The sequence below is a fragment of the Babylonia areolata genome, chromosome 4 (assembly GCF_041734735.1).
Source record: "Babylonia areolata isolate BAREFJ2019XMU chromosome 4, ASM4173473v1, whole genome shotgun sequence".
Taxonomy (NCBI): Eukaryota; Metazoa; Mollusca; class Gastropoda; order Neogastropoda; family Buccinidae; genus Babylonia; species Babylonia areolata.
This window is the reverse complement of record NC_134879.1, coordinates 14,545,380-14,563,634: the sequence shown is the minus strand read 5'-3', so window position 1 is coordinate 14,563,634 and position 18,255 is coordinate 14,545,380. Positions and strand designations below refer to the sequence as shown.

Here is an 18,255-nt window from a genome sequence, read left to right as displayed (position 1 = left end):
AGTTAACTGGTGACTTTGTTTTGTGTAGTTAAGTTATGAGGAAAATATCTTTGTGTTTCTTTTATATCTTGGTCTTTATGCTTTCCTTTTCACTATCAGTCTATCTGTCTGATTTTCTGTGTCTGTGATTGTAAATATTTGTGTTGACACATCTGTCTGTGTGTATATTATCAGTTTGTATTTGGAAAGTCGTCTTCAAGATTTTTATTTTATTATTATTTTTTTTATGTATAGCCTAGTCATTGACTAAATGTCTCGGTCAATGAATATCACATCCTGTTAAGATTTTTATACCATTCATTTTCACAGTTACAAGATCTTAGTCAAGAAGTAACAGATCTTGTTATGACAGTTTTTACCTTTTTGAATTTGATATACTTTAGTTGGTAAAGTGCTTGATGAAAAATTCCAGATGAACAACTTCTTCTTCTTCTGTGTTCGTGGGCTGCAACTCCCACATTCACTCGTATATGTGCGAGTGGGCTTTTACGTGTATGACCGTTTTTAACCCGTCATGTAGGCAACCATACTCCGCTTTCGGGGGTGTGCATGCTGGGTATATTCTTGTTTCCATAACCCACCGAACGCTGACATGGATCACAGGATCTTTAACGTGCGTATTTGATCTTCTGCTTGTGTATACACACGAAGGGGGTTCAGGCACTAGCAGGTCTGCACATATAGTGACCTGGGAGATCGTAAAAATCTCCACCCTTTACCCACCAGGCGCCGTCACCGTGATTCGAACCCGGGACCCTCAGATTGAAAGTCCAACGCTTTAACCACTCAGCTATTGCGCCCGTCCAGATGAACAACAAATATTTGTCGAAGAAACTCTGATAAGTGAATGATTGTCTTGTTGGAACAAGAGTGATTTTTTATTTTTTATTTTTTTTAATTTTTATTTTTTATTATGTAAATGACCACTACTCTCTGCTTTATCTCACTCACTCCTTTATAACTTATAATAACAGTGAGAACTATGGTCGCTGAAATAGAAAAGAAAATATGTCAAATGACATATGTATATTTTTGATATAGTCATTGCTGTCTTTGTTTATTACTTGTGTGCCTTTGTAATTGTGATAAGTTCATCTTTTTTTTTTCTCTTACACGGATTACATTTTTAGAAATAATATCTTTGATTTATTACAAGAAAAGAAAAAGAAAAGAAAAAGTCAAAACTAAGTGCAGTGGGTATGTACTGTCAGATAAACTGATGTTGTATGTCAAAAGACATAGTAAACAAGTTCCATTAAAAGATGCAATACTGACTGGGTGTTTAACATTTGTTTCAGGACAACCTTACAAGTCAAGCCATCTCCTACCCCACCACGGGTAAGCTAGGAGCTTTTCTTGAACTTAACATACAGTGCGGGCAAGTTGGGGGCCTTGGTAATTGAATGCCATAGGTAGTGCTTAGGAAGTGAAATCAGTGAAATGCGTGGGTTTTTTTGTGGGTTTTTTTTCCAGATAATCAGTTTGAGTTTGCACACATTATAATGAATCCAGTTGTGTTTGCGATTATGTCGTATGTTGTTTTCTGAAATCTTCCATGCCCCAAAGAGACCACAGGTTGATTGAATTAAACCTTGAAATGTTGTGTCAACAGTCGCCAAAGGATGCAGAAGGTGGGAGGCAGAGCTCCGTCACCCCTCAAGCCAGCAAGAGGCCTTTAGACCCTGAAGTGGCTGCCTCCATCGCCAACGCGTTGATGGACGACACCGGCCCTGACCTTGACAGCCTCATTGACCGTATGCTGACCTTGACCCCCAGCTCACCCCTGCCTTCCATGATGAAGGAGCTGGACAGAATGGAGACTGAAATGGACAGTGGTAGAAGCAAAGACTCTGAGAAAAAGAGAGTGGCGGAGGAGAGCACAGAACTCACTCAGGATGTGCCGCCTGAGTTGCCGCCCAAGCAGAATCCGTCTGGCTCTCACGCGAACGGTGACTTGTTGCATGTAGGTCAGAATGGGGATTTGCCGTCGTCCTATGACAAAGAGACTCCGACTCCAAAAGTCCCTCCCAGGAAGAAACCTCCCAAAGAGGAGGACAGTGTGAGTATCTTGGGTCAGAAGTCTGGTAGGTGTCCTATGGGATTCATGTAAATTCAAAGTAATGTTTCATTTCTAAATGAAAAAAAGAACAAAACCTCTGTGTGACCATACTTGATCAGTTGGGGAGGGAGCCAGAAAGCTAAGGATAAGTCAAAGTGCCAGACGCCTGTTGAGAGCTGTCAGTATTTTCCATGGCCTTTTTCTAAACTGGACCATTAATTCTGATTGCATTTGCTTCTGAATCTCCATATATTGTTACTGTAGAATCACCTGGCATTGTCACTATGTGTGATCTCATCCATTTTTGCTTTCTTTCCATCAGTCTCTGACCTTCTTTCTCTGCTTTACATTAACATGAAATCTGGAATAAAAGCTCAATAAACAGCAAATGTAAGCAGTATCCTGAAAAATATTACTCAGGAGAAGTAACACTGTTAATAAAAAAAATCCCTGAACAATCTTCATTCAAGGGTTTAGAACTCTGCCTGTACCTATGCGGTGTTCTTGTGATAAGAATATAAATAACTTTGTAAAGGTTGTGTCTCTGCGGTTCTTCTCTGAACCTACAAAAGTGATATTTGTCTTCTGTTTTTCCTCTTGTTATATCCCTTTTTTTTCAGGGATGAAAGTGTTTATTTCGCTATCTCTTACTTCTTTTTCACCTTCTGGTTATTTTTATTCCATATTTTTCTTCGTTACATTTGCTGCCCTTTGAACAAGATGTGAATCAGTTGGTCAAGCATTTGTGCCCACGTTATTATTTGATGTTTGTGTTTTGCAGTTTGTGCCTCGTCCAGTCAGTACATACAATGGTCTTCCACCAACTCCCAAAGTGCATGTAAGTTCTGGATTGGCCTTGTATATTAAATGTGTTGGTTTGCACTTTGTTTTGGTATGAACTTTGAAGTACACATATAACAACATGGATAATTGCACATTGATACTGGTTGATGTACAAAGTACAGACATTTAAGAAGAGATATAAATGCATGTTTATTCACATATAAAACAAATCACCTCCCTTCAAATTAACATGCACAAATGAAAACAAGTGCTAGTATGCTGTACTAATCCATGCACACTTGTACATACATGAGTTTAAGAACTGACTGAAGCACTTATGTGCAATTGTTTGTTTCATGTCTATTTTTTATTCATGTTTTTGTGCCGATTCAGAAATCACATTATTTTGTCTTGTTGGTTTTCAGATGGGTGCATGCTTTTCTAAAGTGTTCAACGGGTGTCCTCTTCACATCAACCACACAGCCAGCTGGGTGCATCCAGATTCCAGAGGTCAGGAAATTTATTGCTTGTTCATTGCTTTTTAGTGAACGAATTAGTAAGTTCTTAGTTAAAGTAAGAAATATGTGCCTATCTCAGTCACAGAATCAGTTTTGATTTTGGCAAGTTTTGTTTTGTCTTTACAGTCTTCTGTTGTTGTCTTCTTTTTTTTCTTTTTTTGTAATCAGAATGTGAAGAATGATAACCTGGTAAAATATATGGATATACATTATTGCCGTTGGCTGACATTGATTCTGAATCGCCAGATTTTATTTCCTTTTTAAAAAAAGAATTTGCATATTTTCCAGTTGTTCACACCTCAGAAACAAAAACTAGAAACGAATATATGAGCTTAAAACATTTATCAGTTGATTGCTTACACACAGTGTGCATGTGTCAGTAAGGAAAGGTAAGTTATAACAAGAACAAAAAAAAAGATTCTTGAGCCATCATTTAGAATAAGTAAAAAAAATAAGAAAAAGGGTAAAATATTTGAATGAAATAAAACCAGTTTTAACTTATGTCTCTGCATTTTTTCTGGCTGAAAGATACATTAAACTTCAAAGATATAAATATTTTTGGGCATTAGTTCATTAGTACACTGAACGGTTGTTTTTTTGTTTTTTTTCATAACTTGCAAATCAATAAAGAGCTTAGATTAAACATAGGTTGAATGTTAGAGACACAAGTTGCTGAGTGTATGGTGTGTTGTGTGCTGCAGATCAGTACATATTGATTGGTGCTGAGGAGGGCCTCTACACCCTCAACCTGAATGAGATTCACGAGGCATCCTTAGAGCTGGTGAGTGGTCAGCTTGTAGTCGGGGCGGTGTCGTCCGCAGCTTTGTCAGTTGTGATAGTCACTTTCATTTTTTGCTTTCTGGTGTGAGTTGAAGTTTGAACTTATGAAATAATTGTCAAAAAAAAAAAATTCTTGTTGGGAAAGTTGATTCCAATTGGCTTGTAACTGTGTGTTTTTGCTTGCTTGATTTGTGTGACTGCATGTATGGTTGTTTTTTGTTATCTGTGTGATGACCCATAATTCTTCAAGTGCATTTTATTTCATCATTTGTGCATTACTAATTTGAAGTAAATTGAAGATACTTTATCATTGTTTAGTGCCCATTTGAAATGATTTGAATTACAGAGTCTGGTTCTGGATACCTGAGCAGAAACATGATAGATTCTTTTGTTTGCACAGTTGGTAACTTTGTGGACCGTACATTGTGAGGAATAGAATATGTTTGATTTTGGAGGAATAAAGTATGTTTGGTTTTGAATGAGCTTTGCTCTTTCAAGCTGTGTACGTGATGTTTTTTTTTCCCTCTTTCAGCTTCACGCCAGGAGATGCATATGGGTGTATGTGATAAAGAACGTCATCATGTCTTTGTCAGGTAAGCACAGCCCACCATCATCTGTATGCTTTGTCATCTGTTTTCTCAGACTTACATAAAATACACTTTACATATAAAAAAAAAAAAGAAAGAAAGTAACAGTCATAAATGCCACAAAATGAACATGGCTTCAGGCACACACAGGCATCTAAAATTCCTTTGTCTCTTTTGCTGATGCTTGGCAGAATGTGCTGCAAGGCGTTAGGTTGACTGGGGTCTTGCACCATTGATGAATAATTTCGTCTATTGGCACGTGCTTCTATTTCCTGGTGGACCCACCAGGCATGCACATCTATCTTTTTGCTCAGTGTATGCAGTTTGAATAGCCCATAACCCTGGCTTTTTGGCCCATCACGGAAAGTGGTCCCTGTTGTTTGTTGTTTTATTCTGCCAGTCTTAAGCTGTGGTGCTGTCTAGCCAAATCTTCCCAACACCCTGGAGTGAGGGTATGAGGGAGCTGTTTGTTCAGCACTGGTATAAGACGTACAGAACTGAAGAGTTCCTTTTCAACAACAGACATGATTTTTACTCAGAGCTTTTTTAGGTTTTGTGTTTGTATCTTAGACATATGCTCTCAGTGTGCATGTAATTAGAAGTCATAGATCATTGGTCCCTCAGAAGTGATGTAATTCATGAGCTGATAAGGAGATGATCACAAGCAGCAAAATTGAAATTCTCAGAATAATTTTCCTGTTTTGTGAATGACTGAATACTGTGTTGGTTGCAGGGAAGACGACAACACTGTACAGACATGACCTGAACATGTTGCATAGTCGCCAAACCAGTCGTCTTTCCTTGCAGCTCAATAAAATCCCAGAGAAACTGGTTCCCAGGTATGCTGTAAATGGTTGATACTTTGTTTTTGTGTATGAATGATATAAGCATTTGTTTGTCCAAGCATGTGTGTGTGTGTGTGTTACAAGGGAGGTTGTGACAGTTACCACTGTGATAATATTGTAGTCACGATCTTAGTTCACTTTTCCGAAGTAACACTTTCTGTGTTTGTCTTTGTGGTCATGCCAGTTTTTATGTCAATGCTGAGAAGCCATATCCCCCAAAACGTATTGCTGCTTTTGCAGAAATGCACCACAGAAACAAACAACAGTAACAAAAACGTTTGAAAAAAAACCCCCAGATGTGCACAGTCTTCGTTTGATCTGAAGATTTTCAGAGGTCCCCTGCTTCTACTCCTCACCTCTCTCTGTAGCTGTTAATTATGACAGGGGTGTTTCTCTTGTTTGCGTTGTGATGACTGTGGTCCCATCTTAGGACAGTGGCAGGCACTGTCAGTGTTGTTCATATCTAATTTTGTTTGACATTGCTGGATGTGATAAGAATAGGCTTGCATTAGAGGTATTTTTGAAGGTACCCTCCTGTAGTTTTCTTAATTTTGCTGCATGGTGGGTTTCATACCTCCCTGTAGTATCCAGGATCTGTTTTTGTCTCCAAATCAATAGTGTTTTGAAGGAGGAATATAAGATTTTAGTTACAAAGAAAAGTGCAATCTTTATGTGTGCCAATTGCAGACGACTGCAGCCAACCAGCAAAGTGCCAGACACACGGGGGTGCTCGCGGTGCTGTGTGGGTCGCAACCCCTACAACGGCTACCGTTACCTGTGTGGGGTGGTTCCTTCAGGCATCGTGCTGATGCAGTGGTACGAGCCACTCAACAAGTTCATGATGCTCAAGGTACGGTGACAAGCCAGCTCAGCTATTTTTTCAGGAAATATTGAAATATTTTGACTGAGTCGCATGGTGTTTGTCAGTTCACTAATATTTTTGAGATGGAGTGTGAGTGTTAGGCCACAAACATCAGCTAGCCAGCCTACTTCTGCTCAACAGACTAATGAAGACCATGTGAAATGGTTGAAATATTCATGAAAAACCTTTAGATCCTGAGTTTTAATTTCCATCATCCATATGTTGGATTTTTGTTGTTGTAGATGCCATGTAAAATTTTTAAACATAATTATTTGCTGCTTTTTTTTTCTTCTTTTTTTTTTTTAATCAGAGTGAAGACTTTTTGTTTGATATTAATGTATTCTTTACTCCATAAATAAAAAGTCCACTTTGATAATTTGGATTGATTTGACAGTGAGAGACCACAATGGGTATGCCATATTAATAATATTATCCACAAAAATAAATGTAACTATTTGATAAGTGTGTATGTTTGTGTTCACCCTTTCAGACATTTGAAATGGAGCCCCTGCCTCCCTTGCTGAGTGTGTTTGAGATGTTCATCAGCCCTGAACTGGAGTACCCCATGGTGTGTCTGGGTGTGCAGAAAGGGTGAGTACACGATTTACCTGTTTGGTGTATGACTCAGCAGTTGGCTCCCTTCCACTGAACCTTACATTCTTGAATTTGCATGGTTATGCTCTTCTTCTTCTTCTTTTTCTCTTCTTCTTCTTCTTTCTCATTGTTGTTCGTGGGTTGTGCAACTCCCACGTTCACTCGTATGTACATGAGTGGGCTTTTACGAGTATGACCGTTTTTACCCCACAGTGTAGGCCGTATTACATTTTTGGGGTGGTTATGCTTAAAATACAGGACTGGCATCATAATGTCATTTTCGCATCAGGATATAATTATGTCTCAAGCAGTATCTGTTTGCCTCTGTTGATTTTTTGCCCAGGAGTTTATTAATATAAGAGGACAAAATAGAGGCACAGCGTTGATAAGTTTCTTGCTCGCCAAAAAAAAGGATGGTGCTGAACAGTAGTGACTTACTTTTCATGGGGAGAGCAGCCTGAATTGAACATTGAGTAATCTGTTGTGACAAAAGAGCAATAGAATACATTACAAAATTATACAGTTCAATAGAATACAAGACAAGACAATTCTATACAATGTACCCCTTCATTCTTGCCCTCCTCTCCATGGACAGTTTGTTTACTCCCCCATCTGTCCAAAGTCTGCTCCATCCATCCATATATCCATTCCTTTTTCTCACTCTCTTCCTGCAAGACACTTGCACAATGTATGTCTCTCATTCTCGCATTATGTCTTCTGCCTGTGAATTACACATAAATTTGGCTTGATTATTTTATACTGGTATATGCAGGATGAATATTTTATGTTAATATTGACAGATGAATAATATAGGAAAACAAGAGCAGGAAATCTATTCTTATGGTTGGTTTGGAAGACTTGCTGATATTAAGAAGTCAAAAAAAAAAAAAAAAAAAAGAAAAAAAAAAGCCTGAATGGCATCTGTATATGTATACACAAACACACACACACACACACACACACACACACACACACAAATATATATATATATATATATATATATATATATATATATATATATATATATATATATATATATATATATGTATATATATATATATATATATATATGTATATATATTATCTGAAAAAAGCACTATATAGATGTCCATTGTTATTATTATTATTATTTTTATTGTACCTCATGCAAATTAAATGTCTAGTCAATGTATATGTGTGTTCGACAGGCCTGATCGGTTTCATGTGAAGTTTGATATCATCAACCTGAACTCTGCATCCAGCTGGTTCTTGGAAGACAGCTACTCTGATGTGCCATGTAAGTGCCAGCACTTGATGTACGGCTGATAGATTAGGCCAGAAATGCTTTTTTAGTTATTTTATATTTTTGTTGGTTTAATTTTCAGATATATCGATATATCTGCATTCAAATATTCAAATATTAATCAGTTATTTTTTCATGTCTCTTTAAACTTGAAAGAGCTTATTTATTTATTATTTTATTTTATTTATTTATATATATATATCTCTGTCCAGTCTCTGGCTTCAAGGCTTTTACAAAGCTGTCTTTCTGAAATATTAGTTTTAAGGAATTAATTGTATTTTCTGTATTTTTCTTATGTCAGTCATGTTAAGTCCCAATATATGATTTTCATTAGCAAGATCAGTTTTATGCACAATAAAAAGTGAAAAGAAAGAATACCCTGTTTATAGATGGAGTTTACTGACCAAATGATACACTTGTATATACGTTTTGCAGGATGACATTACCTGTAAAGTTAACAACAGAAAAATCCAGAAACAAAACCAAAAAGGTCAATTTTGGGGGATGAAATACAAAGAAAAATAAATGACTGTAAAAAGGTGTGAATCAACTTTCTCATTACGATCCTTTATAAAATAGAGAAAGAAATGAAGTATGGTATGCTGAGGTTTGCGCTTTTTCTGTCTGTCTCTCTTTGTGTGTATATTGCTTTGATGCAAGCATTTTCACTCCAAGAGGTTTTGAATTAAATAAAATGCTTTACAGTCAGGATTCTTTTTTCAGAAGGATAGCAGCTATGCTGTGTGTGATCTGTGTGCAATATAGAATTCAGTTTAAAATGTTAATGTAAATGTGATTTAAAGTTGGTTTTTTATTTTATTTTGTTTATGTATTTCTTTTTACAGGTGACAGATTACCTGTGGTGAATGTGACACAGCTGGACAAGGACACTGTCCTCATCTGTTATGACCGTGAGTTGTGGTTCCACAGAACCTGTTTTTGATGCTTTACATGATCTAGAGGTCTGTGTGGGTGGGGAGATGAACTGGTGGAATATGATTCATTTCTGGAGTAGAGTGTGACCAGACAAGGGGGTGTGACCAGATTAGGAGTAGGGTGTGACCAGACTAGGGGGTGTGACCAGATTAGGAGGTGGGTGTGACCAGATAAGGAGGAGGGTGTGACCAGATAAGGAGGAGGGTGTGACCAGATGAGTAGGGTGTGACATGATAAGGAGTAGGGGTGTGTGACCAGACAAGGAGTTGGGTGTTACCAAATAAGGAGGAGGGTGTGACTAGATGAAGAGTAGGGTGTGACGAGATTAGGAGGAGGGTGTGTAAAGACAAGGGGGTGTGACCAGATAAGGAGTAGGGTATGACCAGACAAGGAGGAGGGTGTGACCAGATAAGTAGGGTGTGACCAGATCAGGAGGGTGTGACCAGACAATGAGTAGGGTGTGACCAGATAAGGAGTAGGGCGTGACCAAACAAGGAGGGTGTGACCAAATAAGGAGGGTGTGATCAGATGAGGAGGGTGTGACCAGATTAGGAGGAGAGTGTGACCAGATAAGGAATAGGGTGTGACCAGGTAAGGGGGTGTGACGAGACAATGAGTAGGGTGTGACCAGATAAGGAGGAGAGTGTGACCAGCTAAGGAATAGGGCGTGACCAGATAAGGAGTAGGGTGTGACCAGATAAGGAGTAGGGTGTGACCAGATAAGGGGGTGTTACCACATGAGTAGGGTGTGACCAGGTCAAGGAGTAGGGTGTGACCTGATGAGTAGGGTGTGACCAGATAAGGAGTAGGGTGTGACCAGATAAGGAGTAGGGTGTGACCAGATAAGTAGGTTGTGACCAGACAGTCGGGTGTGACCAGATAAGTTGGGTGTGACCAGACAATCGGGTGTGACCAGATAAGTAGGGTATTACCAGACAAGGGGGTGTGACCAGATAAGGAGTAGTGTGTGACCAGACCATCGGATTTGACCAGGCAAGTAGGGTGTGACCAGACAAGGGGGTGTGACCAGATGAGTAGGGTGTGACCAGATGAGTAGGGTGTGACCAGATAAGGGGGTGTGACCAGATGAGTAGGGTGTGACCAGATGAGTAGGGTGTGACCAGATAAGATTATCTAAATCAAATCATGTTGCCAATAGCACAGCCAGTTTCAAAGGGGGCTGGGGGTGGGAGGTTCAGGGCTTTATACCCGTCAGTTATTAAAACCAGTCAAAGAGAGCCTAAGATAATATTAGAACAAGGTCAATTAAAACAACATCAAAAAGACCTGTTCACCACATGGCTGTAAATCAAACTGAAATAGCACAAAGGAAGCCAGTGGAAATCCGGGGGTGAGTTTCAGTTTCAGTTTCAGTAGCTCAAGGAGGCGTCACTGCGTTCGGACAAAACCATATACGCTACACCACATCTGCCAAGCAGATGCCTGACCAGCAGCGTAACCCAACGCGCTTAGTCAGGCCTTGAGAACACACACACACACACACACACACACACACACACACACACAAAAAACAACAACAAAAAAACAAAAAACAAAAAAAAAAAACAACAACAACGGGGGAATAAATAATAGATAAGCTTGCATAAATAAATAAATAAATAAATAAATAAATAATAATAATAATATAGAAAAAGGTAGTAGTAATAATATTAGTAATACTAATAAAATGATAATAATAAAACATAAATAAATAAATAAATAAGACAACAATGGTGATAAATAAGCAAATAAATGTAAAATATGAAGACACACATTCACACATACACCCACACATGCATAACAGAAATGCACCAGACATGCAGTTTCACATATATGAAAGCACAGTCAAATACATATAAACGTACATGAGCTCCAACACACACACACACACACGCATTACCGTGCACCTCCTCTACCCCCCTCCTCCACACACTCATTTCTAGTCTAAGTATCGCAGCTTCCACGGCACACACACACACACACACACACACACACACACAAACACACACTCACAGAGATGAACACTTACTTGTACAAGCACATATGAAAGCACAGTCAAATACATATAAACGTACATGAGCTCCAACACACACATACACACACACACACACACATTACCTTGCACCTCCTCTACCCCCTCCTCCACACACTTATTTCTAGTCTACGTATTGCAGCTTCCACGGCACACACACACACACACACACGGGGGTGAAATCAGTGTTAATGAAAATAAAAGTGAAAAGTAATGATTGTAAAAAAGAAAACACAGTATGTCTGTATTTTTATCCCCATCAGAGAGGAAATCAGTGTTAATGAAAATAACCCAGATGGAATTGGAAATAAAGTGAAAAGACAGTAGAAAGTAATGATTGAAAAAGAAGAAAACAGTGGATCTGTATACTCAGTTTAATCATGCTGACAACTCCCGACACTGCCACTTCGAAATGGGAGTGAACTTCTGTAGAAATGCCTTTCAGATGCCAGTATTTGTCTCCCCTTTCCTACATCAGAGAAAGTCCGAGCTGGAGGTGTTGGTGTGGTGACCGAGTTTCCATTAGCCTGTATACATTTCCATGCATCAAGAATAGTTTATTGTACAAAACAAAAACTTAAGACTCCTTTTTGGTGATACTTTTTCTTACATCATGAAATACATCTTACACATACAGAATAAATATTGATGAAGTTAACTGGCAAGAAATGATAGAAAATAAAAGATATTTTCATAAATTGCTATGGTAATTGTTTGTCCTTGGTTGCTGCAGGGTATGTGAAAGTGGTGAACCTTGCTGGCAAACTGAAGTCCAGCAAGCGGCAACAACCTGAACTTCACTTTGACTGTGTCGTCAACTCCGTAGGTCAGTACTGGCTGCTTGTTTGTTTTTTCCCTCTTCCCATTTGGTGAACTGTAAAAACCCGTCTTTAAAAGTCCACTTTTATCTGGATGGTTTTGCACAGTATAAATGAGAAGTACAAATCCTTTTTTTAATGACTCTTTAATTTTTCTGAGTCTGTGCGTGTGTGCGTCTGGTCTGTTCTTCCTGAACACTCAGCTTATGGTTAACTCTTCTTTAGTTCTTATCACTGACTTTCCTCAAACATCAGTTTGATCCCAGCCAGTGATTTTGATTGTGTTAATACTTGTATATTTCTCTCTCTCTCTCTCTCTCTCTCTCTCTCTCTCTCTCTGTGTGCCAGTTCTACCATCTGTACAAGCTTCTGTGCATTTATACAAATACTTGTTCGGAAAAGTTCTATCCTTCATCATTCATTTTTACACTGGGGTTGATTGACTGTTGAAGTTTTGGTGTGAATGAAAATTATGAATTGCATGTTTGATTTTCCTCCATGAGAAATTATATATATATATTGTTGTTTTTGTTTTCTGTTTGTTTGTTACCATTTACGACCAACTGAGAATAAAAACTTTTGCACAGGTTAGAGTTCATTGATAGGTTTCTTTTTCATTCATTTTCATACCAGATTTGAACTTGAGTAAAGTGAACAGATTCCTATGCTTGGCTGATCACATGTCTGAAGACCATCGGGGCCTGAAACTCTAAAGAGTGTTTCTCTCCAATGTTCAGGTGTTTTTGGGGTTTTTTTTGCTAAACAGTTTCTCACAAGCTGGCAGCAGGTAGCATGTGCCTGAGAATTAAAAACAGTCCTAGAAATATACACATCAGATTGCCAGCAAGCCAAATTAGCATCTCCTGTGAAAGATGGCAGTGATGATAAATTTAATTAAATAGTACTTTATTCCCTCCTTTAATTTTTATTTATTTTTTTACATTTAGATTTACCACCTAACTACTTTTCTTTTAGATTAAACATTTCTTTCAGCACTATTCAGTCATTTTGTTTAAAGTTGAGTATGTTCAACAACTTCTGACACATACTCGTGCGCTCACACACACACACACACACACACACACATATTCTGAAACTGAAACTCTAAAGTACCCTATGTGTGTGGGTGTGTGCACATGTGTATGCGCATGTGTCAGTACGGGAGAGGGTGTGTGTGTGTGTGTGTGCATATAGGTGTGGTTGCAATGGTGAGGTATGTAAGAGTGGGACTGTGCAGGTATGTGCATACATATGTGTATATTCATTCGGATTCGCGTCTGTTCTCATGTTGGCACCTGTGCATACCCATGTGGTTAACAACCTGTCGTTGGCTTTTCTGAACTTTTTCAAGCAGTTCAAAGTTTCAGTATAAGTGGAAAACGAAAACGAAAGGGAGGATAGTTTGTGCCAGGAGAAAACTGAAGTTTATTAAAAACTTAACAAAAGAGATGCTGAAAACTACAATTAAAGGCGAAAAAAAACACACAAAAAAACACCACAGTACAAAGGGTGCTTAATTTCTCCTAGGTCTGCCTCAAGAAAGGGTGGGGGTGGGTGATGATTACAAGATTAGCAAAAACCTGCTTGCATAATTGTGTATGTGTGGGTGCCTTAATGCAAGCGCACACACACATTTTAGATGTGGTTGATGAACAAAGAACAAGAAATAAAGCCATGGAACTGATTTGATCTGATGACCGAAAATTAGGGCTGCTGCATAATGATTTTGCAAAGTGATAGGTCAGTGCACACATGCATGCACACACACGCACATATATACACATAAATTGAACATTGGAACTGCTGCGTGTTTACAAATTGATATGTCAGCATATGCACATGCACGCACGCATGCGCACGCGCGCGCACACACACACACGCACACACACACACACACATATATATATATTATGTTAGTCTTGGTATTCGAAGATGACCATGGCTTCAAAAATCAGGTGGAGGATCGGTGGCTGTGGGTCTGGAGGTGACTGATGAGGCCAATCTGTGTCCCACATGTGTGTGAGCCTTCAGGACCCAGATTGACATACACACATGCACACACACACACACAGACACACGCACTCTCTCTCTCTCTCTCTCTCTCTCTCTCTCTCTCTCTCTTTTCTCCTCTCTCTTTTTCTTTCTCTCTCACACACACGCACACACACACACGCACGCACGCACGCACACATGCACACACGCACATATAAACACATAAATTGAACATTGGAACTGCTGCGTGTGTTTGCAAATTGATATGTCAGCATATGCATACACACGCGCGTGCGCACGCGCGCGCACACACACACACACACACGCACACACACACACACATACATACATATATATTATGTTAGTCTTGGTATTCGAAGATGACCGTGGCTTCAAAAATCAGGTGGAGGATCGGTGGCTGTGGGTCTGGAGGTGACTGATTAGGCCAATCTGTGTCCCACATGTGTGTGAGCCTTCAGGACCCAGATTGACATACACACATGCACACACACACACACACACACACACACACACACACACACACACACACACACACACACACACACACACACACACACTCTCTCTCTCTCTCTCTCTCTCTCTCTCTCTCTCTCTCTCTCTCTCTTCTCCTCCTCTCTCTTTCTCTCTCTCACACACACACACGCACTCACACACCACACACACACACACACACACATACACACCCTTATAGATCACAAACAACTTTGCAGAACTGACTGTTTGTCTCCCCCATCTCTCACCTTCTCTCCCTGTGTCTATCTCCTTATCTCTCTTTAACCCACACACTCTGTTCTTTTAACCCCTCGACTGCCAACTGATTGTATTGTCATCAGTTAAGGGCAGTCACCTCACTGAGATAGGACAGAGTTTAAAGGTCAGGATGTCAGTCACCATCCTCTCCTTCTTCTTCCTCTTAAGGTTGCATTACATTTGATCAGCAGAATCAATGATACCATAGTCAGACAGCAAAATCAGTGATGCCATAGTCAGACAGAGAAGCACACAAAAAGACTCGTATTAAATGCACTTCAGACTCATGTCACACTTACATTCATTCCACCGAGGTTCTGCTGTCAAGGGGTTAATCAAATCGAATTTCTTTGATGAACTCTTCGCCACATGATACCCAACAGGGCAAACACAATTACATTCCGCAAGCAGCGCAGAGTGGAGGAGATACGTCTGTTGTGTTGTTTCGTGTTTACACAAGGGGCCATAACATCAGGGGGGCGCTGAAGACACCCGACCGTGGCGTCTTGTTTGTTCGATCTCCAGCGTCAGATCTCCAGCGAGACTGAACTCGCTGATGGGTTGTGTGCACAGGGTAGGGTTCTTCCCCCCCCCACCCTGATCAACACTGTGTAAACTTGCACTGCGCGATCTCTAGACCCTCTGGTGCTTCACATGTGGCAGAAGGGGCGGTGGTGAAGAGATTGGTTCAAACACCTTACATTATTCATGACAGCAATTGAAAGGTGATGAAGGCATCATGTTCTGATGATCCCCGCCCTCCTGCCTACTCCCAGCCCCCATCCTGTAGATATTTTGCATTCGGCAGAAAGCTTTTACAAATACATACTCCCCCCCCCTCGTCTTATCACACACGCCTGCCCTCCCTACACCTCTTTTCCTAGTGTCACTACTAGTTCTTCTGATGATTGGGCAGAAACTTTCCAAGAGATTTTATTTTTTAACAGATTATTATCCATGTTTGACTGTGTAGCTTTTTATTGCCTGGTGAGGTCTGCAAATGTTGGCAATGTGTTGGTGTGTGTGTGTGAACTCTTTTATGTGTGCATGTGTATAGTGACTTGACTTCTCAGTCTCCTTTATGAATTCTTGTGTACTGAATTAATAAGGCTGTAGTGTGATGCACAGTGATTACTTGCTTCAAACTCACCTAATCGTCTGGAGGTGCTTGCAGAACATATTAAAAATGACATGATTGTTGTCAGTTTAATGCACTTTGAATGGGTAGATAATACACACAGAACACTGCATCTACTGACAGAACACTGACATTGAAGAACATGTCTTCTTACTGCTCCAGAAACCTTTGTTCTGTGAACAATTATTCAGGGCAGCTTTTGTCCAAAAATCTGAAACTCAGGACTTTGTAGATGATTGCTGCCATAAAGATGTCATAACTATGTGATTAGATTCACACCCATATTCATCTGTGAGGAAAGGAGGAAGAGAAAGATGAATAGAGAGAAAGAGAGACAAAGAGCTGAGAAAATTAGGACTTACATTGTAAATTAATAAACATTTATCTTAGTTATTTTGGGGTTGATGCTTCTTTTTCTTTTTTCTTTTTTTTTCTTTTTTTTTTCTTTTTTTTTTTTAGACAATCTAATATGCCCAGAAGGATATCACAGAGAACATTCCTTTGTTGTTGGCATGGTGTAAAAGAAACTTCCCCTTTGGAAATAATGTTGGTGTGGGCCGCAGTAATCTTGTCTTCCACGGTCGTGTTGACCCAGCCTTCCTAAAGCCACTGTGTGGGGGATCAGCCAAGCTGACAGAGCAAACATAACTTTGACTAGCAGCCCTATTTTCCTTATTGAATCTTCCATGCCCTGTGTTTGTTTTAACCAACTTTTTGTACTTCCATGTTATCAGTGTCATCTTCATGATCCTTACTGTCAGTCAGTAGGAGGCAACGCTGTTTACTGTGAGATAGTAATGTAATACTGTTAAACTGAGGATAGTTGGCTGATTGGAGCGTTGCTTTGACAGTAGATTGGCATCGGAAGCGACTGTCGCTGTTGTTGGAGAATGAAGGCAAGGGTTGAAAGTTGGGTGGGATGGAGTGGGTGGATTAATTGTAACTGCAGCAGGCAGGAAGGTGTGAAAGGGATTATAGTGATTGGGGGAAGAGGGGGCGTGGGGGGAGGATGTTAAGGGATTACAGTGACAGGTTGTTACCCATCAGTGCATGAACATGTGCTAGCATGAGGACAGAAATGAATGTGTGTACACAAATGTATGCACACAGTCCCACACTCGTATACCACACCACCACAATAACCCCTACACACACACACACACACACACACACACACACACACACACACACACACACACACCCATCTCTCTTTCCCATACTAACACTCACACACATGCACACGCACACACACACCATTCAAATTTTCATGGTCCTGTAACTGCTGAAGCATTGAAGAATTCAACACACACGCATGTGCGCGCACAGCGCCACACCACACACACACACACACACACACACACTCACACGTGTGCGCACACTTTCTCTGTTGTTCACACTTTCTCTCTTCCTCACTTTCTTGCTTGCTCTTTCTGTCTCTGTCTCTGTCTCTCTCTCTTTCTCTCTCTCTCTCTTTCTCTCTCTCTCTCTCTACCTGACTTCAGAAACATGTATGCTTGTTTTGCCTGATATCTGTTATCAGTTCTGAAGTGGTGGTTCCATGTGTTCCAGTGACACTTCAAGACAGTGTGTTGGCCTTCCACAAACATGGGATGCAGGGTCGCAGCTTCAAGGGTAATGAGGTGAGTACACTCCAGGGATAGGGCGTCATCCAAAATTACCTGTTTCCAATTCATGTTATCACATTTCGCCTATCGTAACGATTTACTGATTTGCCTTTTCCAAGTTCACCTGTGGTGTGTGTGTATGTGTTTTGAAAAGTAACAAAAATCACTTGATTCTTTGTAGTGCGTTTGAGAAAGAGATTGAGAAAGAGAGACTGAAGAGAAGCTAAATAAGCAAATGTGAACAGAGGACAGGTATAACAGGACAAAGTTCAGTTCAGTTCAGTCCATGTTACTGCGTTCAGACAACTCCATATTCGCTACACCACATCTGCTAAGCAGATGCCTGACCAGCTGAGGTCCGATGCCAGTAGAGTCTTGCTTCTCATTGAATGATTGAAACAAAACAAAGAATTAAACTGTCAGGCCATAGAGGGTAACAGCATGATTTAAAGAGTAGGTGAAACAGGAATTGGGGTATTGGACCTGCTTCCAGTGACAGGTGCCTGTAGCTGTTTCCAATTACTGTCCCCCAGGTCAGAGGAATGAACATTGTGAATGTTGCTCATTTCATCAAATGGAGTGGACAGACACATCACTACAAGTACGCATAAACAACTTAAAATGACGATTTCA

General features: G+C 39.9%; 1 protein-coding gene across 6 annotated transcripts in view; it reads left to right on the top strand.

Annotated features, from left to right (window-relative positions):
* LOC143280885 (mitogen-activated protein kinase kinase kinase kinase 5-like) overlaps positions 1-18,255 on the top strand; it is a 59,329-nt gene that overhangs the window by 22,834 nt on the left and 18,240 nt on the right. For all 6 annotated transcript variants that reach the window (XM_076585638.1, XM_076585636.1, XM_076585634.1 and 3 more), the window contains 13 exons: positions 1,299-1,338; positions 1,613-2,059; positions 2,841-2,897; positions 3,268-3,352; positions 4,062-4,141; positions 4,673-4,733; positions 5,461-5,566; positions 6,260-6,422; positions 6,925-7,025; positions 8,216-8,304; positions 9,156-9,221; positions 12,012-12,104; positions 17,567-17,637. In XM_076585638.1, the coding sequence (XP_076441753.1) occupies positions 1,299-1,338; positions 1,613-2,059; positions 2,841-2,897; positions 3,268-3,352; positions 4,062-4,141; positions 4,673-4,733; positions 5,461-5,566; positions 6,260-6,422; positions 6,925-7,025; positions 8,216-8,304; positions 9,156-9,221; positions 12,012-12,104; positions 17,567-17,637 (1,459 nt within the window). The remainder of the gene's footprint in view (positions 1-1,298; positions 1,339-1,612; positions 2,060-2,840; positions 2,898-3,267; positions 3,353-4,061; positions 4,142-4,672; positions 4,734-5,460; positions 5,567-6,259; positions 6,423-6,924; positions 7,026-8,215; positions 8,305-9,155; positions 9,222-12,011; positions 12,105-17,566; positions 17,638-18,255) is intronic.